Source organism: Danio rerio, chromosome 11 (genome assembly GCF_049306965.1).
Source record: "Danio rerio strain Tuebingen ecotype United States chromosome 11, GRCz12tu, whole genome shotgun sequence".
Classification (NCBI taxonomy): Eukaryota; Metazoa; Chordata; class Actinopteri; order Cypriniformes; family Danionidae; genus Danio; species Danio rerio.
In genome coordinates, this window is record NC_133186.1 from 42,679,241 (window position 1) to 42,704,665 (window position 25,425).

Below are 25,425 nucleotides of genomic sequence, written 5' to 3' on the forward strand. Positions count from 1 at the left end.
ACTGTGTGTGTGCGTGAGCTATATTCTACGTGCACGCGCGCGCTGACGCTCACTCGCTTACACAGTAATAACAGTTGTATCATCATCAGCGGGCCTTCACAAATCACACATCAACTCAACAACCATGTAAGTAAAATTAAAATTGCACTAGCTCAGCGATGTGATATGAACATGTGATGATATATGTTTTGCTTTTGTTTTTTTTTTAATACCTAAATATTGATGTGCTGGGAAAGTTTGTGTTGTGTTCTAATGGGTGTGAATACGGCCAAAGCAACAGGTTAGCTTTTAGCTTAGCTTTAGCTTCAGTTTGTTGACAATTTGTTTACTTTAATTTACTTTCGGTCTTGTTTTCGGTTGCTTTTATTTGGGATAGTTGATTATGACACCGTAAGTGAAGTTTAATGTCCGTTTGAGTGTTTAAAAGAGATTTGTGTTTATGTTCGCATTAGCGCTAACTTACATGCTAACTGCTTACAGTTTGTTTTGACTGATAAAAGTTTGTGGAAACTTTAGACATTAAGCATACACAAACCACAGACATATCACCATTATAATAACATATTTGTTTTGTTTTAAGTGTACAATTATTTTAATTTTGAGTGAGTTAAAAGGATGTAGTTTGTATTTGGCAAAGCTGCGGCAAATTAATCAACAAACAAGTTATAACTTACAAGCTTCACAAATGATTGTTCTTCAATCAGTTTTGTTAATCCAGTGGTGGGCAAACTTTTTAGACCAGAGGGCCACTTCACGTTTTGCAAACCAAGTAAAGGGCCACATGCCAAATCCTTCAAAACATATCTTTTATTTATAGTGGCAGTATGCTTAGAACATGTAATATCGGACAGAAACATGTCAGATTAACACAAAACAGATTTTTAAAATAATTATTATCGAGTCAAATTGACAAGTAAAATGAATTTGCTCTGCTATTTATATTTATCAATTATCATAAAACAATAAAATAATCTCTAATAGAATGTAATACTGATAATGATGTAATAATTTTGCAGCGAAGAATAGAAAAGATATTGTCTGATAGACAAAATCCCATATTAACACATTAAAAATAATTCTTAAAGTTTGCTATTTAGTCAAATTTACAATAATCTAATTTGCACTTCTTTTAGAAAATACAGATCAATCATCTTAAAACTTGATAAAACCACAAATCTTTGACAAAAGAACTTTTTAAAGTGGATGTATGGATGGAAAATATACTCTGTGTAAAAAAATTAACACATTTAACCAGCAACCATTATATATTTTGAGTCAAATTCACAACAATCTCATTTGAGCTTGTATTAATATGCTCATATCAATCATTATAAAACTATGAGATAAAACGGAAGAAGAATCTTAGGCCCCGTTTACACTAGTGCGTTTTAGTTTGAAAACGCATAAGTTTTGCTACGGTTACGCCATCCGTCCACACTACGCCGGAGTTCTCGAGCGCCGAAAACAGAGCTTTTTGAAAATGCTGGAGAGGCCGTTTTCATTCTAAAATGCTGCTGCTCCGTCTCAGTGTGGATGGGGAAAGACGGAGACATCTGAAAACGGAGGCGGGGCTGGAAACGTTTGCCTATCTGATTGGGGCTTTTCCTCAATATTAAGTAGCCCACACACAGTTCAGTCTCGCATCCTCTTCTTGTAAGTTCAGACTTCGCAAGTTTGATCAAGGCTGCAGTCTCCCCTTTCTCAGTTTGATATGGAAAACATACCGAGGACACGCGTAAATCTTCAAAGGGAACAGTGTACTTTATAACTTCATTCACATCACCTTGGCTACGTTGTTTCACTTTCTCAACAATAAAATATAAACATGATTTAAGGAACTGCCTATTTTCTTTTTAATATTAGCAACTTAACAGACAGCAGAAATGTTGAGGCGTTGTGTTGCATATATGAGCGTCATCTTCACTGTGTGGATATTTATAACAAAACGGAGCCTTATAACAACTGCCTCCTTTCAATTTCAGTGAAAATACGAAACGCACCCTCTCTTTTGCTGAATATCAGTTTTAATAATCGATAATTATAAAAGTATAACATACAATAAGTTTATACATTGTAGGAAATAAAGGCAAGCGATCAGTCAATGTACCTGGATTAATCATTAACTTATCTTTGCGCTTAACCAAAACATGTTACCCGTGAACAAGTAAGTTAATAGATTCCAATGACCAAAGTCAGGGAATTGGCCTATGTCGTTAGATAAAGACAACAACATGAATGAAATATCACGTTTAGCAAATATAGTGAGATTAGATCCAGCGGGAGATGCTTGATGAGCAGTCCGACAAGCAGAGCTCTCATCTGGGTAGAAATGCTGGAGCGCTTGCCCAAGTGTGTCTGTGTGGTCACGTGATGTGCGTTTTCAGCGTTTTGGTGTGGACGGAGAGCAGTTCAGAAACGCTGGGTAAAACGCTAGTGTGGATGCGGATCGTTTTCATTCTACAACGCCGTTTTAAAACTAAAACGCACTAGTGTAAACGGGGCCTTAGTCTTTGTTATTCCAAGTCATGTCATTATGAGTGTTAACGTGAACAATGAGCCTGAAAATAACGTTACATTAATATTAACTGCAACACTCTCGCAAAATACCCAGCTGATCCAGTCTTTGACTAGCAACATAAAAAAAGCGCAGTGTGCTCCTTTTTTCTTGTCAACAAAAAGGCAGTGCAGAGCATCCTTGTGTTTTTGGAATGTAAATGCGCGTTCAGTGTGATCGGCCTCTTAGGTTGTAGCCCTTAAAAACAGCAATATTTTTTTTGGCATATTAGACCTACAGCTTTCTGTCCCGTATTGGTGAAGAAGTATTTTGTTGTCCATTCTTTCATAAACACACGACATTCAAAGTAAAAATTTTTCCCTGACTCCTTTTCAGTCATAAAAGGTCGAGTGCATTGTAATATCCGAGAGTGTGTTCTAATTCTAGTTGCACTAACTGTACTGCATGCAATACTGCCATCAAATGGTATTCACTTGTATTGCATCATTAATTTACTAATTCTGAAATTAAACCGTTACTCAGAAGCAGCATTTTAAAAACTCCCTGGCGGGCGCATGAAAGTGTTCAGCGAGCTGCATATGGCCCGCGGGCCGTAGTTTGTCCACCTCTGTGTTTATCAATTGCTCAGTGCATTTTTTAAAATATACTATAAACAATAACTTTATTCACATATTAAAATTTAAGAGATAGTTCACCCTAGAAGAACATTTTATAAACTATTTACTATTTGGTTTCAAAGTTTTGCTTTTCTGTTTTCTGGTCATCACAAAGTAAGACGCATTTGATAATGTTGGAATCTTGAATCTGTTGGTATCTACTATCTATGGTTACCAGTTTACAGCATTTTTCAAAATATCTTAATGTATCGTGTTCAACTGAAGAAACCAACTCAAGACAGGTTTGGAGAGTGGGTTAATGATTTTCTTCATTCACATTGAGGCATAGGCCGGTATAAGATTCTGATGTATGATAACCTTAGATAAAAATATCACAGGTATTGTGATTACTGCTCTAACATATGTTCTTTTTAAATGTCTAGGTAAAAAACTAAAACTTTTTTTCTGCTTTGATCACAGTGTGTTCTTGAGAAGCTTTTTAAATATGTTGGGACAGTAAACATGTTAGGCTAAATAATTTAAATGAATCATTGACTTCTGCTTTCTGCTGTCACAGACTTCTGCTGTCACAGACTTCTGCTGTCACAGATTTCATTACAATTTAAAATGGGGTTTAAATTTTAATTCTTTGGATATCATTTTCTGCTTGAGATACTGTTATATAAAATACTTTAAACAAAACATAAAAAAGAAACTCTTATATACCATAGGAATGGTATAGCAGAAAATGTTGGCGGTTTTAAAAGCTTGACTTTTCTTGCCTATTCACATGTTTGTCTTATATGGCCCATTTCCACTGACTATAACAGTACTGTATGGTACGGTAACCGTTGGTACGGGTCACCTTTATCAGGCTTGCTTTCCACTGCCTAAAAGGTACTAAAGGTACTATATAGGGAATAGGAGTTTTTTTAAATATTGTTGAAAATATTCTTGGAGTCGATTAGTATATTTTGAAAATCTCATATCATTGCCATCAGTTGAAATTCTGTCCTGTGTTTAACCAAGTTGCAGTAATCTGCATTTGTGTTGACTTAAAAAAGATGAACTGATGGATAATAACTCCTCAAATGAGGCTGAAAGCATCTTAATTTAGTATCTGAAAGAATTTTCTGACATTACTGTCTGTCTGATGAAAGAGATACTGAAATGCTGCACTCTCAAAAGAAATGATGTTTTCTGTTTGTTTAAAATACTTATTTAAAATAAGCTTAAACAACACAATTCTGACGTGTTTTTGTGGAAAACTTAATTGTTTTATGTTTAATCCACTTACTGAATGCTTGTAAAAACTAATAAGTTAAGTAAATTCCTTCATGTTGTCCCAACACAAATTGAATATGTGGAACCCATTTTACAGTGCTGAGTCTGGGTCAATTTATAGCTTAAATAATATCTTAAGTCGCCATAAAATCCAAATACTTTTTATTAAATAGTATACTGCAATATTTAGGATTACAAGTAATTCTATGTTTTTATAAATATATTTTTTGTATTATTTGTTTACCCCAATTGAAACAATTTCTTTCAGTGACCTCTCTCTTTTGAAAACATGCGCACTGGCATGAAGGTGGGATCAAACTTTCACTCACAGGAGATCCACCAATAGCAAACCACAGCCTAATTAGGGTTCTGCTCTGCATTTTCTACTGTTTAAGAAGTTTTTTTTTACTCCTACACACATCAAAATATAGGGAAGAGTAGACTAGCACAGCTTCTGTTTCATAACAACTTTAATCCTGGACGTAATTTACACATATAGAGTTTTAGAAAAGCTATGAGTAAGTAATTTAAATGTATAATATTGTAATATTTATCAGTAGCACTTCAGTCTTATCAAATTGAAATAAAGTGCTGCAGATAATTTATTTTTTATTAGTGATTTTTAACTATTGGGATTTAAATGGGTCCTATTATGCTGCTTTTTACAAGATGTATAATAAGCCTCTGATGTTCCTGGGGTGTTTATGTGAAAATTCAGCTCAAAAATACCACACAAATAACTCTTTAAAATTGCAGCTTTAAGGCTTTGATTCAAATTGTGCATGTTTTGGTGACTGTTGCTTTAAATTCAAATGAGACTGAGCTATTTTCAAAAGTGGGCAGAGCTAAAAACTCCTATGTATATGTAGTGGCAGATTCAATACTGCACTAATGTTATCTCAGTAAAAAACTGATAAATTAAAAAATCAGTGGCTTAGAAGCTTTTATTTTATGGGATCGAGTATGGCGCAAAACTCCAATGGCAGATCGTTGTTTATGCTAGTAAATGAGAGATGGTCACTAATGGGCAGGGCTTTCCCCTTCTGATGACATGTACAACAAGAGAGAGTGTCAATCAAAGGGTTTTTGCAGACTGTTTTTATCAAGTGTGATTATGAAAATTAATTTTTACCATTATGGGCGGGATTTTGTCACACAGTTGTGTTTAAAAGTGTATAAAAAAAGGGATTTTTTGGTGCATAATAGGTCCCCTTTAAAAACAAAATTGTTAATGTGTAATAAACCAACAAGCTTTAGGAAAAATAACTATCAATTTTTTTGATTTGAACAAAAAAACATTTATTAAAATTAAAAGAGACTTAATGGCTTTTACTAAAAAAAGAATCCCATGAAGCATTGTGAAAGACAGCAATAAAAAAAAAAAAACAGCCAAGAAATGTAAAACTATTTTAAGTCTTTGGTTATGTGATGTTTTTAAGTTTAGTGCATAATATACATATTGTACAGTTATTAAAGTATTTTAAAACCGCAGAGATCTCTTTGTAAGACTCTGATTGGTCAAATCTTCTGTACTGCATCATTAATTTTTTTTTGTAATAAGTAGCATTAAAGCAATTGCAGTTGATTCACAATGTCTTTGCTCAAAGTAAAATGCAGATTTGCTCTGCTATATTTTCATAAGATTAATGTTTAAAATTAAAATTAAAAAAAAGTTATTAAAAAAGTTAAAACAATTTTTAAAAAGTTATTTTTATTTAAAAATCATATATATATATATATATATATATATATTTTTTTTTTCCCCCACTGTGGATAATTACTATTACTTATGGATTATTTTTATTTCTATGAATTATTATTACTTTTATACTCTAATGCTTTATTGGATCATGGCATGTTCTGTAGTATTGGCTGATCGCATTAGGAAACCTCATTCAGCAACCGTCACTAATAAACACAAGTCTTCTTTGTAAAATCAATTTAGAAAGGAGCACGTATCGAGTCTAACTGCTGGAGGATTTCACCGCTGAGATTCCTGCAGTGACCACATGATCTGAGGGCAAACGGTGCCTTCCACGTCTGGGTGTGGAATGTGTGTGTTTTTCTTTGCTCTATATTGAGTCCTGATGATTCTTTTAATGTCGCTTTTTAGTGTCTTTCTGTTCCTCTTTCCTTTTTCCCCTTCAGCATGGTTTAAATATCATCAGCAGCATTAAACAATAGTTAAAACCTTTCACGTGACTTTCACATGTCTGTCTGCGGTGTAGAGATGGGATTTTTCCTTTTTTTTATTTTTTATTTCAAATAAACACACTTTGGCTTCCGATGTGAGCAGCAAGCAACATCATTTTTTAGAAGAATAATTGCAGGATTTGAAATATTTTGGGATATTCATTAATGCTATATATGTTGATGATCATATCTTGAGCATTTCAAAATATAATGAATAATAATTGATTATTTGAAACATTGACACATTAATCCCACATACACAGACGTCAAGTTTTTATAGAAATTAGTTACATAGTAAATTAGTAACATATTTTCAATTCAAATTTCTCTAAAAACTTAAAGGCATTAAGGCTCAATAATACATTAATTAATTGTATTGAAATTACGTTACTCAGATCATGGGTGCACACAAATAAGAAAAACCCCACAAAAGAAATGTAAATATAATCTATAAAAATTATTTATGTAAAAAGTGAGAGAGTAAAAAGACTTTACAAAATACATTTTGTTTAAAATAATGGATTAACGTTTACTAATGAGGTCTTATTGCAAAGTGTTAAATTTATTCTACTTCATAATCCTTTTGAAATTAAGTTAGCTTGAAATATTTGTTTGGAACATCAGTAAATGTACAGATAAAACATAAATGTTCAGACTTTTGTCTGTACATTTTAAAGCAATACTGAAAAAAACGTATTATTTTATTATTTATATAAACTAGATCGATCAGTTCTCTTTATTGACTGCTAAATTATGGAATTTTCCGATTTCTTTCCCCCCTTTTTTTCTGACAGTAGGACAATCTAAAGTTCATTAAGTTTTTAAATCATTCCTTTAAACTTACTTTTTAGGGTAGCTTTTGTGATTTAAGATATTTCTTTATCTTATTATCTTTCCTTTCTATTTTCTAACTAGTTCTTATGCATATATTTTGTGCGTGTATCTTTTACCTTGACACATTTCATACGTATGCTTTTTAGATGCTGATTTTTAAGACACTACAATATATAAACTAACTTTATTATATTATTAAAGTAATGTTTTTGCAGCTAATGTCAATATTATGATGATTTAATGTATAGAGGCATATAAACCTTTAGCAAGTATCACAAAAAGAAAATTTGATTCAATTATTACAAAGGGCTTCACAAATCCATCATAATGCTCCTTAAATAAACTCGTTTGAGCTAGTTTGTCCTGATTTTCTCTTCATTAGAAGTCCTGTTATGTGGTTTCACGCAGATCACTCTGGATTTGTGGTCTTACCTGCTCTCTGTCTTTTAAATTCTGTAAACCGTGTTTGTTTAGTTTTTGAAATGGTGTGTTTATGTCTTTTGTGTAATGCTAGCAGCACTCCCTGCTGAATCAAAGTTGTAATTACTCCTTTTATTATTATCCTTTTAAGCCATAAATGTAAGTAACCACTAGGTGGCAGTACAATATGCCATTACGTTTGCCTCTACTGTAATTCTTACTGCCTTAAAATACATAAAAGCATTACATAACATGCGGTAAATTCAATATTAGTATTTGAATATTGTAAATGTTAAAACATCCCCCCATGCAAATTAGCTTTATAACTAACTTTAGCACAGCATGTCATGTTATGCATTTCCACTGTATAAATAAAGTAACTTTTATTCTAGGTGTTATAGTTATAATTATCTGTCTTTTTTTTCTTTTGCACTTTCACAATGTAGATTGTGTCAAAACAGCTTAACATAAATGAAGAAAACATAGTAAAAGCCATAATGCAGAAGTGGCCAAAATTTTTCATATGAAGGGCCAAAGACAAAATATTATTGAGAGCTGTGTAAATATGCCAAACTATATTACATTAAAATTACCATGGGTAATTTCCTAAGTTATTGAATAATATTTAAAAAAATTGAAAACCTTACTTTAAATGGTATTAACTAATTCAGTATAATTTTTTTAATGATAACGTTGGAATAAAACCCATAAACAATTACATTTTTAACACAGTGGAGTTCAATGTTGAATACACTAGTCAAGCAGAATCTGCCTTTGACTTGATTTGAGTGACAGCATGTACATTTAATCAAAATCTGATTAATTTACACCATTTAATTTCAGTTAGCTTTTAACAGTAAAACAAACAAACAAAGGGCTACCTTAAATTTGAATTGACTATCTTAAAACCATCCCCATCATTTTAAATCTCTTCTCAGATGGGACGGTGGGCCAAATCAAATGTTACCATTGGCCAACCTTAGCCTGTGGGCCCTGGTTTGGGCATCTCTGGTATAAAGTAAAGTATGATATTCTAAGTCTTATAATTCATGTTTAATGAATCTGTCTTTATTTCTTTAGCACTTTCAGATGTAGGTTGTGACACCAAAACAGCTGAACAGTGACAAAGAAATTAGATTTAAAGCCATAATGTTTTAAATTGTGGTACATTCAGAAGCCCTGAGAAAATGAGAAAATATTGTATTCAGTCTAACAAAACCCCACAGATTTTGATTATATTTGGGCCCCTTTTCTTGTTACTTACTCTTATTTTTTTTGTTATTGTTTAAATTCAATGTTTTATCATGTTTTTAGATGTTGTTTATAGGGATGCTCTGATCAGGATTTTTGATGCTGATATCGAGTACCGATTCCTTGTCATGGTGATCGGCCGATACAGAGTACCGATTCTAATGCTTTAAGCTCTAAAATTCATCTTCTTTAAAAGCACATTTTGAATAAATGATGAATCTTAAAAGAAGATCCCTCATTACCTAAGAGCAGGGGTGCTCAGTCCTATTCCTGGAGATCTACCTTCCTGTACAGTTTAGCTTCATACCCTGATCAAACCCACCTGAACCAATTAATTAGGACCTGAAATCCACTTGATAATTACAGACAGGTGTGTTTGATGAGGGGTGCAACTGAAATCTGCAGGAAGGTAGATCTCCAGGAACAGGATTGGCCACCCCTGCCTAAGAGAAAAAATTAAGGATGCTACATATAACAACTTAAACACATCTCTTATATCCATTTAGGTGTGAACTTGTCATAGCCAGAAGCAGCTTTGCAGAACATAATAGATAGCACAGATAAAGAAAATTGGGAAGAAAAATGACTAACAATCCAATTTGGAAACAGCATGGCTGTTTCTCAATATGCGTTCTTCAGCGGTCTTGCGTCCTCGTGTTCTCGTGCAACGTCATCATCAGCTGCCTAAGTTCAGTTCCAATACTCAAGACCGCAAGTACGGAGGACGCGTGAAACTTCCCGGATGTGTTCTTGATATCGAGGACGCACTGATGCAGACTTGAGCACCGAACTCACTCTGGAAGTCCCAGAAGTCATTGCGACTGGAGGTGGGAAGCGCTGCATTTTATTTAGATTTATTATTAAAGTTCATAGATATGAACTATTTACCTCAGGAGTTTCCCTAAATGAAACGGTGAAAGTAAACATTACCATGGACATCTTAATAAAGGAATAAACACATTAAGGGTGTTTGTTTGCTGAAATTCGTATTAAAATCTGTTTTATTTATATTGTGCAACATATATTTAAAATGTTTTATGCAAAGTATATATTTTGAAAAGGGGAAAAACAATAAATCGTTGTATAAATGCTGTAATGTTTAAATAATTTACCATTTAAAACACGTGAAGGTCATGTGACCATCAGGAAGAACGCAGCATCTCAATTCTCAAAGGACGCGTTCTCTGCCCTCGCGGTTTCCTGAGTTCGTTCTTCCGAGGACACCTGGCAAGACCGGTCTCCACAAGAACACAAGTCCGTTCTCTGCGTTCTTGGAATTGAGAAACAGCCCATGTCTGAATCAAGAAAAAGTTTGAAGTGTATATTTGATGCATAAGTGCACACCTAAATCCATTACTTCTTTACTAAAAGGAAATAGGCTTATAAACTACTGTTTATTGCAATAAGTAAAGTGAACTTGCTATATTGTCAAAAACACAGAAGTTCTTTCAGTACTTGTATGTAAAAAGGCCTAACTACGTGCTAAGTCATAATATTTTGCTCATCTCAAACTAACAAAAATACTTGTGAACAGTTCATGAGATCAGCTATATCAGCGAGTACCGATTGAGTCATTAAATGGGATTATCAGACAATACCGATCTCTGGCCGACCCATCAAAGCATCCCTAATTATTTATTTATGCATAATTTCTGGACATTGTTTTTTTATCATTATTACCATCAACCATATGTATCTTTATGTAACATCAACATGAGAAAAGATTTGTGACAATTATACCATGCATGGTTCCCCCTGTCACAATAATCAATATATCAACTAATCGCACAACACATGGACATGACCTCAGTCATTTTTGGTGACTCATTAAATATCAGCCATACATAAAAACAATTCTAGCAACATTTTAGCTGATTGTGCAACATCTCTTTCTCTATTGGAGGTGTCCAGTGTCGGTATGGTTAAAAAACACTGTAGTATTTACTATAAATTACTATAGTATATTTTCATGTGGGTGTCTGACATCTGAAAGTATAGATCTGCTAGCAGATAGCGCAGCCTTTGTTACTTTTTACCTTGCACCTTTTTGTAACATTATTAATATTTATTTAGGATATGAGTTTTCTCATTCTGATTCCAATGCCTGATTATTAAATTGTTGAAATGACTATAACTAAATGAAATATTCTCAAAAATAACATCTTTACATTTAGTCATTTAGCAGACACTTTTATCAAAAGCGACTTACAAATGAGGACAAGGAAGCAATTTACACAACTATAACAGCAACAATGAATAAGTGCTATAGGCAAGTTTCAGGTATGCAAAGAAAGTGTAAGTAGCAAAACAGTAGTATTTTTTTATTCTTTTCTTTTTTTATTAATGTAGTTAGTGGTGGGGTCAGAGAGGGAATTGCAGATTAGTAAAAAAAAATAGAGAATAAATAGTTGAGTTTTAAGTCGTTTTTTGAAGATAGTGTCTGCGTTCGAAACCGCCTACTACTCAGTAGGTACTGTATTTGAATTTAAACGTACTACTCGGCTGATAGAAAAGTACGTTCTATACAGTATGAATGTGAAAAGTATGAATGGACTTCTCGCGGGGCATTATGGGATAGCGCAGCGTGCATGAGATCCGCACTCTAGAATCTCACCAGAAGCAGTAAGTCATCCGGGTACTTCTCGCATACTGATTTTCGAATTCTATGAATTTGGACATACTACTCGGCTTGCATACTGATTTTAGCATCCTATATAGTATGGAAGTATGCGGTTTCGGACGCTGCCAGTGAGTGACTCTGCCATTCTGATGCAGTTAGGGAGTTCATTCCACCAACTGGGCAGATTGAGCGCGTGAGTTCGGGAAAGTGATTTTTCCCTCTTTGGGATGGAACCTTGAGGCGACGTTCATTCACAGAACGCAAGTTTCTGGAGGGCACATAAATCTGCAGAAGTGAGAGCAGATAAGAAGGGGCGCAGTCAGAAATCGCTTTGTAAGCCGACATCATGATGTGTTCTTTGGAAGAATGTACTTGCATTGTGATGATATTGTCATTCTGGCATTATATAATGAGTGGCATAAAATGGTCTTAAAATGACAATAATATTGTTTATTGCTATATATTTTGGTGCAATATACAACAAAAAATAGATATAGTGACAGGCCTTTGCATGTGTGGGGGTAGGGCTGGGCTATATGGCAAAAATGAACAATAACTATGTAGATTTCAATATAAGTTGTTAGTGCTTCCAGGTTTAAAAGAGTACCCCAACTATGACTGAAACCACAAAAATTAGAAGATCCATTAAATGGCATAACATATTTAAAATTCAGTACATCTCTGATATCATCAACACACTTTTAGATTCCCATTGTTGCACTTTTCTGCTGAGTGAATGGCTCTTAGATCAACATAGAGTTAAAAAGTCCAGAACAATTCAATATAATATTATTTACCTGCTCAGTCCTAGGTGGGGGGTAGTTTATTGTATTTATTTTTTTTGCTGAATGTAAAAAAACAAAAACAAAAGGACTGCCCGATGGCCCGGGGCCAGTGTGAGGGATGTTCAGGACAGTAGAGAGAATTGTTACTTGCCCGATCAGGCCAGTGCTGCCTTGTCACATTATTTTAATTTGCTGCGACTATTTGTCAATTGCGTGCATACATAAAGATTTAAAATCAAGAAACAATTTGTTTTAAGTCTTTGAATGTTACCTTTTCTATGAAGTTTTAAACACCATTTTGTTTTTTGGTTCCTTTTATCTGATTGGATGCTGTGAGCACGTTATTTTTTTCCACAACCTGGTAAAAACCAGTACAGTGAAGAGACGGCAGCATCAAAATATGAGGCTTATAGAAAACGTCTGTTTCTAACGTTCTAACAATGAAAAAAATAAAGTGATACTTCTTTATTTTACTGCTAAATATTTTAACATTTTTTAAATATATAAGTTCTAGATTCACAGGCATTATTTTTTGACACATTATTTAATATATGTGGCTAAGAATTTGCTATTTTTTTATTATTTCATTTTTTTGTGAAAACTTTGGCAGGGCAAGTAACAATCTGAACCACTGGTCCAATCTGGCCAGTAGAAAATATCCTTAGCGTTGAACCCTGTTATAAATAAATATCAACAAAAAATTGTGTAACATTCCAGCAATACTGACTTCTCAAGATTTGTTTCAAATGAAATGTCAATTGTGGGGTGTTTTCTCTGTTGTAGGTCCGCTCCGGGTGCAGATGCCTCTGGATCTTCAGGGAGTAACCGCAGGCTGCAGCAAACACAGGCTCAGGTCGATGAGGTAAAACCATACACCGTTCACAGCATTCGAAAAACTTGACTTGATGTGAGCTTCTTAGACATGTGAACAGTTCGTCCTAGTACCACTGATAATAGTAGCAGGATGTAGACACAGTGACTGTTGTGCTAAATGATTAAAATGGTCAAGCCCAACTGAGCCTGGTTTCTCTCAAGGTTTTTTTTCACTCTCCTATCGGTGAAGTTTTTTTTCCCTCTCCGCTGTCGCCACTGGCTTACATGGTTTAGGATCGGTAGAGCTACGCATCGATGAATTTACTCTTCAGTATTTGGACCCTCAGTAATGACTTAAAACCACACTGAACTGAGCTAAACTGAACTGAACTTAAACACTAAAATCTAAACTGCCCTGATCCAGTTACCATGACTATTTATGTGAAGCTGCTTTGACACAATCTACATTGTAAAAGTGCTATACAAATAAAGCTGAATTGAATTGAATTGAAAGCAATAAGGATCAGATTGTTTTTACCTGCTAGAATTGGTCACTCGTGGATGACACAAGTTTTTAATTCATGGAGACGATCCTCCCTTGTGCTCTATTTGTAAAAGCACATTAACTATGAAGCACGTTCTATTGGATTGTGTTGTTTTAAATTCAGTGAGGAATTGATCTTATTCAGTGCATTCTTTTGAAGAGCTTTTTAACGTTGTTAACTCAAATACAGTTTTAGGGCGTACTCACACTATGTACAGTTGCATCAAACTGGGGCAAAGCACGCTTGTCCCCCCTCCCGTCTCCTGCGACGGCCCGCACTGACATTACAATCAGCCTGGGCACGCTTGCGTCATCGATGCTGCGCTGTTCAGCAAGCGCTCTCGCTCAGCACAGTTTAGATTTCTCTAGTTATATCGCTTTAGTCCTTAGGGATGCAGTGACACGTAGTCAGATATTTGCCGAATATCGATTTTAGATCAGCCACTTTTGACACTCATAAACAATCATAAAACCCTCGTGCTACAGGAATTAGGAGGTTTGCTGAAGGTGCGCAGCTGTCGTGCAATGAGGGGTTTGCGTAATAAATAAACTATGGCATTTTGCATTCACTGAACAGTAAGAATGATTAATAAATCCATAAGAAACTGTCCCTTAAAAGTCACGTCTCGCTTTCAGTTTCGGGCTTTGGGGTTGTTTGCACTTACACATAAGCGTACCGCGCCAAAGCCCAAGTGAACCGAGCCTGAGCCCGATTCAGCGCACTCACATTTCTTAAACGATCCGGGAAACTGGCCTGGGCACGGTATGGATAGCATAGTGCGAGTAGGCCCTTAGAGTTTCAATATAATCGATGTCTGCAGTATAAATTTTCTCACCATGAAAATGGCCGTACATTTAAATTATTTGCTGGTTTAAACTACTTTTTTAAAATGAGTTAAAACGACACAATTCTTGAGATTTTGTTTTCTTTTTCTTATAATTATTTTTAGGGTTTTCACCTTTATTATTGTATAGGAAAGTAGAGAGCATTGACAGAAAATCATGGGGAGCAGAGAGAGGGAAATGATCAGCAGAGGACCGCAAGGCGGGAATAGAACTCGGGTCACCGTGAGCGCATGTGTGGACGCACTAACAACAATACCACTGACAGATTTTTTTCATTTTTTGTTGACAACTTAAGTGTTTAATGTTCAATTCACTTAAAATTGTTAAGTTAACTTAACTGATTTGTGTATGGACAACATGAATTAATTATGTGGAACCCTGCATTTTTTTAAGGATTAGAAGCTGGCATGGCATAACTCAAGAAAACAAACAATCAAATGCAATTAAGCTTCTTTTTTTAGGAAACGTTTTTAAATTCTTAAAAATGCCAAATATTACTAAAAGCGAGTTCACAGTGATCATTACAGGGATATTAGTGATGGCTAGAGTCATCTTAAAACTCCCAAAATTGAGTTAAAAGAATGGACCAATATAATGTCTAAAAGGGCTTTGTATGAACGTTTACTTTACAAACTACATAATAATGACAAAGCATGGGTCCCTGTATGTATCCCAGTGTGGGAAGATTTTTGGTCCTTCTATCTGACAATGTCTTGTAACATAATTTAAAATTACTCACCAGGTTTTCTTTATAATATTATTCTTTTGTCCATAGGAACAACAGTATAAATCCTGGCTTTACATTTAGGAAGCTGCCAGTGATCATTTGTAATATATGTTTGTATTATTTTGTCATGTACATATATACAAACTACCTGACCAAAGTCTAGTCATAGTCAAGTCTAGAAAGCAAAGGAGGTCAAAGTGCTCCAGGACTGGCCAGCCCAGTCACCAGAGATTAACATTATTAAACATGTCTGGTATAAGATGGAGGAGACATTGAAGATGAGTCCAAAGAATCTTGATGAACTCTGGGAGTCCTGCAAGAACTCTTTCTTCGCCATTCCAGATGACTATATTTGAGTCATTGCAGAGATGTATGGATGCAGTCCTCCAAGCTCATGATGGAGTCAGACACAATATTGACAGCTTCAGCTTGACTTTATATTCTATACTAGACATTATTTCTGTTAAGTGACAAGACTTTTGTGTAAACAAAGTCAGACCTTACTGTCCTACTCTATGTAATTAATTAAAATCAAGGCATGATCATATTTTATTTTGGTAAAATAAGCGTAATCTGAGGCCTTTGCCTTTCATATAAGCCATTTTGATACCAAATGATCAACTAGAAGTCAAGTTATTATTTTTTGCTCCTAACACTTGGATAAGCGACAAGACTTTTGTTAGGCAGTGTATAAACAAATACATTTAGCATTAATTATAAATGTTTCTTGAGCGCTATGTCAGCATATTAGAATGATTTTAAAAGGATCACATGACTTTAAAAATGAATCTGAACTACCCATTTAAACATTTTCCAAATATAAAATGTAATATTTCACAGTTTCACTCTTTACTATATTTTTGATCAAATAAATATAACCTCAGTGAGTTTTAAACCAGGCTTGTTCATCAAAAAAAGATTACTCTAAATGTAATACAGTTATAAATAGACAGAGAGAGAGATAAATGTGTGTAAAAAAAAAAGCATATACACTGTAATACAGTGTCAGCAGAATATCCACTTGTCTTCAGCTCTTACTGCAGTCATATTCATGACTTGTGCTTGAGGAAGTTAGTATCAGGTCACAGTTATATCCCCGTTGACCTCTCCATTAGACGTCTTCCTTCAGTCTGCCCAATCTCATTGGCTGCCGGCAGGTTATGTAATGCCCCATCACAGTGGTTATGCAAGAGAAACATGGATTTGCCATGCTGCCCCACCCACACTGATCGCTCTTAAAGGGGCGGCGCCTCGTCCTCCTGCAACAGGGTTTGTGGAGCACTAGACTAGAGCATAGATGACACGCCTGGAGGTTTGTTGCCACCGACGCTGTTATGTAATTCTGTTATAGCAGGGGATTTTTCTGCATTCCCTTTCTTAAAACATCTGTTGAAATAGAAGTTCGGATTAGATATGAGCAACAGGAAATGACGTCATGAGCATCTGTGTTTGATATTCACAAACAGGTCAAAATAAACTAAAAACAGACTTAGGTGGTGTAGCCACACATGTTTAAAAGTGTTAACATGGGTGTATAGAGTTGAAGTCAAAATTAGTGGCCTTGAACTTGAATTTATGTTTTGAGTTTTTACTGCAAATGTCACATCCATAACGCTGGAATTGCTCTATTACATTTCCTTGTTGTCATTTTTATTTTAATGGAGATAAGCTTGTTCATCTGCCCTATTAAGTTGAGGATTGTTTTCATTCTAATGACTCGAACAAACAGGTAGAAAAATGTCATTTCAGACCAGATGAATCATCATGTTCCTGGTATAATGTTTCCGCTTCAAAACAAGCAGTAAACAGATACCGAATTCCTCCTTCAGAGATCAAACCTATAATCATTGGTTACATTTTATATAAGTGACAAGAGGGATGGGATACATGGAAGGTTAATAAGTTGTATTTAAATACAACCTGAAATTTCAAACTGATTTTTAATATATTTTAAAACTAGATATGATGGATGGCATTGGACATGCAAGACTTACTCATGTTTTAAATATATATATATATATATATATATATATATATATATATATATATATATATGTATGTATGTATGTATGTATGTATGTATGTATGTATGTATGTATGTATGTATGTATGTATGTATGTATGTATGTATGTATGTATGTATGTATGTATGTATGTATGTATGTATGTATGTATGTATGTATGTATGTATGTATGTATGTATGTATGTATGTATGTATGTATGTATGTATGTATGTGTGTACAGACCCCCACCCAGTGTTTGTTCTGCAAAATTCATATTACTGTAAACACTTTCTTTTAGACTGTCCTGCTGAAAAATCGTATCTAATGTTTGTATTCATTTGTTTGTGGTTTTTAATTATTCTTTTGATTAAATGTGTTTTTTACAATGAAAATAGCAGCTGTTGCTGACAAGGCATTAAATAAAAATATCTAAGTTATGATAGGATGGTAAATTGTTTTTAAAAAAAAATTTAAAATTCCTGAACACACATCCTCACAGAAAAAAAAGTCATTTTAAATATTAAAATTGTAGATTTTAAGACTAGATTTGATTTATTTTTTTATTATTTTTTTTTTATTATACAGATGTCGTATTGGACATGCAAGACTTGTTGTTGTATTTTTTGCTGAAGTGTACAGACCCCCACCCAGTGTTTGTTCTGCAAAATTCATATCACTGTAAAACACATTCCACTGGATTGTCCTGCTGTTAATGACTGCAGAAATTAAACTGCAGAATTAATTCACACTGCTTCACATTAATTCACACTGCTTTTAAATTAAATGAACTCACTCAAGCAGATATTCAGCAGTGTCACTAGGAAAAATTGTAGAATCTTCATATATTAACGTGAAAATCGTATGTAATGTTTGTATTAATTTTTTGTGATTTTTAATTAAAATTTTAATTAAATGTGTTTTTTACAATAAAAATAGCAGCTGTTGCTGACATGGCATTAAATAAAAATAAGTTATGATAGGATAGTAAATTGTTTTAAATGTAACTTTTTTTCTGGACACTCACAGAAAAAAAAAGTTATTTTAAATATTAAAATTGTACATTTTAAGACCAGATTTAATCAAGTTTTTTATTTTTTATACCAGATGTCATATTGGACATGCAAGACTTGTTGTTGTATTTTTTTTTTTTTGCTGAAGTGTACAGACCCCCACCCAATATTTGTTCTGCAAAATTCATATCACTGTAAAACACATTCTACTGGATTGTCCTGCTGTTAATGACTGCAGAAAGCTTTTTAATGAAATGAACTCACTCAAAGAGATATTCAGCCAAGTGTCACCTGGAAAAATTGCAGAATTTTTTTTTATGATTATATATTTTATTTAGCTTTTTCAAGAGTTAACAATACAGAACATCAAAACAAAGCAGCAAACAAACTAAATTAAAACATACACAATATATAAAATAAATAAGTAAAATAAAAATAAATAAAAAGGGATTAATATAATTCAAAAATGTATTCCAAAGCAGCATCTTTATCATATATTTTCAAGAGTTCACCCTTAGATATTGCTTGATAGCTGTAAGATTAATATTAGCAGGTTTGGCTTGCTAAGCTCAACCCTGAGTTTGCTGATCATTCAGCCCAGGGCTCCCAACTGGAAAAGACCTGCCAAAGTGTCAAAGCAGGAAAAAAAACACTAGCATTAATGTTACTGTTATTATAATGGACTTATTCTGTAGCGAACTTGAGTTTTTCTTTTGGGAAAAAAAGCTTCTTATGTCTACCTTATTTTTTTGCTGCCACCATCTACCATCACCCACCTTACACACCTTATTCTTGCACTGGAAAACTCTTCTGTGTCTAGGTTTTTGTTAACTGCGATTTGTTTAAAACTGCATTAAATTATTGGTGTGTAAATTACAAAAATCGGCGAGGACAAGTCCCCTCCATCCATGCCTATTCTACGTCTCTGGTGAAGCAGGCAGGGCTGCCCACACTCTGTCCTGCATATTTAGTTCCAACCACAATTGAGCACACCTGAACCAGCTAATCCAGCTCTTTCTAGGTGTACTAAAGCTTTTCTTTAGTAAAAAGTAAAACTTCTAAAGAGTTTTAGTATAAATATCCTGAGCAAAATGTTGTTTTCTCCATCATTTTGACATGTATGAGATTTAAAATGGCCAATCTTGCTTGTCCTACGAGAAAATTGGTAAGTGTATATTTTGCTTTCCATTTTTGTTTTTGTACTTTACTCCCATTTTAAATGTTATAAATAAAACCAAATTTGGTAAATAGTTTTTCTAATAACTCAAATAAAAGAGCTAAACAAAACAATCACAAGAGTTGAAAAACAGTACAAAATGAACACACAGATGATACCATTTCATTAATTTGACACAAAAGAAGATGGAGTTATTTCTGACACTTGTACGAAAGCTCCAATTAGGTGTGTTGAAGGATGTTGGAGCTACACTATGCAGAACACTGGCTCTCCAGGACTGAGTTTGGACACCCCTGTCCTAGAGAAACGAAATATTGAATGAGTAAACAGTGGGTGTGGCTTGTTTTTTTTTTACTGCGAGCTGATTGGATGTAGTAAAGTAGGCGTTTCATTTAGAAAGATCCGGAAAAGGGTTTGGATTTAGGCCCAATCCCAATTATACCCCCTTAGCATTTTCACATTTCAATTAAAGATTACAAGCATTTTTTTCTTAATGACATGCACAGATGAATTGTTCAGCACAAAACTAGCAATGTGAGCTAACTAAATCAATACGGTTAGTTTTGATTTCAGATTTCATTTGTACTTGAAGAAACCCTCTACTCCATTGCTGTTAGTATGAAGTGCTGACTACTAAAGTCCTGCTGCTTTACAGAAGCCTCCAGCCATCCTGCCAAAAGATTCACATCATTAAACTGATTACTAAAGCTCCATCGCTGCTCTGACAGCTGTTTGTTTACACACATGGCACCATTCCTTGACCTTGATTACTTTTTCAGGCTTTAGCATCACTTTTTCAGAGTTCTCTAACAGCCTTGCGGGTGTGTTTTTTTTTTTTTTTTTGTATACTTCTCCAGGTGGTGGATATCATGAGAGTGAATGTTGATAAAGTCCTGGAACGAGACCAGAAGCTGTCAGAGCTGGATGATCGTGCTGATGCCCTGCAGGCCGGAGCGTCTCAGTTTGAGACCAGTGCCGCCAAACTCAAGAGGAAATTCTGGTGGAAGAACGTCAAGGTAAAACTAGCAGTAAAACACTAGTAGTTTAGTAATACTTGCTTCAGTAAATCAAATTTAGGAATGTTTTTTTGAAGTTACATCTAATTTATTAATAAAATGTATATGTTTTCAGTGTTTTGAGGGATATTAAGTGACTTTTAGAGGTTGCTGTTGGTCAAACTATACAAATGATGCGTCTAATTTTTTGTTTTTTAGGCTACATGCAGATATGAACACCTATTTTACGTGAAACGTGTTTTGTGAATACTTAAGTTGTCCATCAGAGCTCTTGAACTGCCCGTTTCAGACCGTTGAATATTATTTTTTAGAATTGATTGGTGCGATTATGCATTCACAATGGTATAAACCGTAATGGGGGGTCAAATATATAGTTATTTAATAAATTTTTAATTATTAATATGTAAGATATAGACCAGAGAAAGCTATTTCTTACTATTAAAGGGCTGACCCCCATACATCTTGATTTGATGTCCTTCAGGGGGGGTCAATCGTTAATTAGAGGAGTCAAACCCCTGTAATTCGCTCCCTGCTTTTAATTAATTTCATTAAAGGCATGATTAGGTTATTAGGTTAACTGCAGTAGGTTCACACCGGAGGAAACACGAACACAGGGAGAACATGCAAACACCACACAGAAATGTCAACTGACTCAGCCGAGGCTCGAACCAGCGACCTTCTTGCTGTGAAGCGACAGCTTTACCCACTGCGCCACCGCGTCGCCTACATAAAAATGGTCAATTGTAATACTTTGATTGCATTAACACGTTTCTGACCACCAGACGTCCCTACAACGTAGAGTTTCAGACACTTCAAAACGTTGAAACATTTTGCGAAGCAATTCTTCAATTGCTTCTAATGCTGGGTTCACCCAAGACGAGGAAGAAGTGTCAAGCACGAGTGCTTTACATGTTAAGTAAATGCAAAGATGCTAATAGACATCCTGCAACGCGATACGTGTGAATGAAGCGGCGCAAGTTGATCGTTTTGCACGTATCACACAAATCGCTCGAGTTGAAAAATCTGAACTTCATCAGACATTCGAGCCTCGTTAACCAATCATGAGCTATGTCTTGTAGGGGCGTCACTATGACGTAGCGCCTGTTGTTGGTGTCCCAGGGGAAAATCCTCCTGCCGACACTGGACAGCTTATCACACTGGGCTTGGCTCAGTCAGAAGCACTGCTGAAAGCTCCATCGTCCATGTATAGTTTCTGGAGGAGTTTGAGCTCAGAGCTGGGTGCACCTTTGAATGGATCTAGTGCACTCAGACACGGCACATAAACGCAGCTATTCTCTCAATAAAATCAATGTTAGCCATTTAGCAATGAAGCTAGAGTCACCGTGCAGACAGAAGCCCCGCCCATGGTGCGAATCCGTGTCTGTTGGGAAGTGAATCTGATGCGCGAATAAAGCGGGTAAACTTAAAATGTTTACGCGCGAATAGCACGATTTATCTGTGCGTGCACCATCTAGTGTGAACACAGCATACGCTTTGAAAAGCTTCATTTCTGCCATCAATAGTGGCTACATTGTTATAGTACAACGACTAGCTGTAGAAGAGCAAGCAAATACCACGTGGAAACAGGACCACAATGTCTCACTTCAGGGCTCGAAATTGGGACCATTTTGGTCGCATATGCGCCCGAAATTTAAGCTATGCGACCTCATAATATATATTGGGAGCATTCGTGCGACTGCATATAATAGTTGTAGTGCGACCTGTTTTTTTTTTTTTTCTCAAAACGTGGTAAAATCGGTCTTCCCTGCCGATATATTGGTTCATATTAGCTGTCAATCACTCAAGATTTTCCGCTGTCAGTCGACAGGGAGAGAGCTTTTGTAACCTTGGGGAATGCAAACGGCTGAAAAGTGAAAAGTACACTGAATCTCGATGCGTTGCATGCACTGCATGTTCAGCCAACACAATCTCACGGCAATTCATAACATTTTCAAAAGTTTCCTCGTGAGATCAGGCTGCAACAGCGCAAATGTCCGCTAAAACACCATCGCCAAAGAAGCTTGCCTTTACTGAGTTTAAACTGATGCGGGTTATAACAAAGAACAGTGTTGCCCCTGTGGTCATCGGGAGAATCCTGCCCTGCCCCCCTCGTATTGGGCCGGCTGACTCGCATGCTTTTCCACAAACACATATGTAATTCAGCGCGTAACGACGCTGAGCATTAAAACGACACGAACCGAAACACGAACTTTTAAAAGTGAGACTTTTCTTCCTTTCTTTTGTCCGTTCTTTCTTGAGGTGTATATTATTTTTCTATTTAATTACTGATGACTGCTTTTCAGCTTTCAGCATTGAACTAAATGATTTATTATATTATTTCGTTTGTTTTGTTGCAGAAATATTATTTATTTAATTGACATGCATATAAAACAATAGTACAAAATAAATATTTCTTACTACAATGCTTCATTTGTGTTTGATGCAAACCATTAATTTATTTTTCATAAAGTAACTGTAGGACTATATAGCAGATAACTTACATTAAAGCGGGACTAAATTTTGAATCCCGCTCCCGCCCGCACCCGCCAGGTTTTAGCCGGAACCCGACCGCTCCCGCTTATATTAAGCACTTGATGTCCCGCTGCCCGACCCGCCCCGTTTTCTATCCGCCGCGCCCGATCCCGCTAAAGAGCGGGGGGAGAACAAAACCGAATAATCACCCAGTTATACAGTCCAGACAGTCTATAACAAGCTGTCTGTATAAACACACACACGCACGGCACCAAGCACACACACACAGACAAAGCTTTTTCTCTCATTTGCGCGCGCCCTCTAACACACACTCATAAGCACCAAGCACAAACACAGGCAATAAGGCAAAGCTCTCGCACACACACACACACACACACACACACACACACACACACACACACATACACACACACACACACACACATACATACACACACACACACACACACACACACACACACACACACACACACACACACACACACACACACACACACACACACACACATATCTGTCATTCGCGCGTGCGCATACATACACACACACAAACAAACAAGCTAAACACAGCATCGCGCTATTTCATTTACACACATACATACGCGTGCTCACTCGGGAGTCGGGAGCGATATTGCTTGACAGCCCGCTCCCGTCCCAAATTAAACCCGCTACCGACCGCTGCCGTGATTTATTCGGAAATTTATACCCGCGCCGTAGAAATCTGGTCGGGTCCCGCGGCGCCCGCGGGACAGCCGCAGGAATGCAGGCCTCTACATTCAAGGCAGCATGATGATGAGAAATATAATTCATTATTAGTATTATTATCATAATTAATATTTTATAACTATTCAACATTCATTTTGGAATTATTGCACAAATATTAAGTCTTCACAGCATTAGTTAGATAGTTGTTTCTGGGTTTTGTTTGTCCCAATTGATGTTGTTTTCAAATACAATCAATCCCTTAATATACAACTTGTCAAATATATCATTCATTTTTGGTGAATGCTCCTAAATTTTTTGTGGTGCTCCTAAATATTTCAGATTGGGAGCACCGGTGCTACCAAGTAAGAAAGTTAATTTCGAGCCCTGAACTTATACTTTTAGTCCAGTTGAACTGCCTTTACTGCAGTTGCTTTTTACAAATATAAAGACATGTATTTAAAAAGAAATATTCTTACGCACTAAATTGTCAATTTGTTGTTCGTTGTCTTGCAGATGTGGGCCATTTTGATAGCTGTGGTTGTGATCATCATTATCATCATTGTCAGTAAGTTCCACTTGAGGTGGCAGCAGTGTGAAATTTCAGACTTCAGCTCTGTGATTGTGTTGGAAGTATTTAGGACATTACTAAGTGGTGGATGGACATATAATTAATGCATCTCCATATATGACTGTTCATTTTTCCTTTTTTCAGTCTGGTCGCAGTCATAAAGTGGCACAGAGTCTGGTTGTGATCGGAGGAAAAGATCAGGATATGAAGGAGTATTCACTTCAGAAAGAAGAGTGAATGAATGAACAACCGGTTGCTCTTCCAATAAGTTCTAACCTGCTGATTTTCAAATGCATATTTTGTAAACTATCTTCAATGGGTTTTTTTTCTTTTAGGTTTTGTTTTTAATGACTAGATTTGAATATGTTATGAATTCAATTCCAAAATACATCAAACACACTCCTTTTGTGCTCAGCAAGTGAGACGTGTTACAGAATTACTCAGAAACACACAAACAACAGGTTGCCATCATAATATATCGACCAAAACCCATCTAAACTCTTGTTTTGAAAGCCATCTGAGTTCCTCGTGGACTGTATTTTATCAGACTGCTGAAATCAGACACTCTTTCTGTGTCAACATGATATGAGAGCCTTTCCTGAACAACCACAGACGTGCCATTAGATATACCAGCAGATAAACTCCACTGCCAACCTCTAATGAAACACCTGCACAGAAATATTATATATAAGATTGAGATATTATTGAATTTTGAAGTGATCACTCACTAGTAATTTAACTGCCTTATATCTATTGCCTTGTGTAGAATTAATTTGCTTAGAAATAGCTTCGCTTAACAAGATCTCAGTAGTATTGAATTTTTGGGGGGCTTTCTTCACCTCTTGCTCACGGTGCCAAAACTTTTTTATGCTATGTTTGAGCTTATTTTGTATGTGTCTCTTTGTATGTCTCACATGTGTATAAATTGTAAACAAGTGCAATTCTATACTGTGGCCTTACAAACTGAATTGCCCCAAGTTGGCTTAATAAACCCAGGATTTAACATCCTTTTGTACTCACCGAAAGC

The 25,425-nt window shown here is 35.5% G+C and overlaps 1 protein-coding gene across 2 annotated transcripts; it reads left to right on the forward strand.

The window, feature by feature from the left end:
• Nucleotides 1-25,419, forward strand: vamp3 (vesicle-associated membrane protein 3 (cellubrevin)). 2 transcript variants are annotated; one of them, NM_001002073.2, is given in 5 exon segments: nt 1-126; nt 13,282-13,360; nt 20,477-20,635; nt 24,344-24,395; nt 24,543-25,419. In NM_001002073.2, coding segments are annotated over 5 exon segments (309 nt in total). In that variant the 5' UTR covers nt 1-124; the 3' UTR covers nt 24,560-25,419.
• The last annotated feature ends 6 nt before the right edge of the window (nt 25,420-25,425 follow it).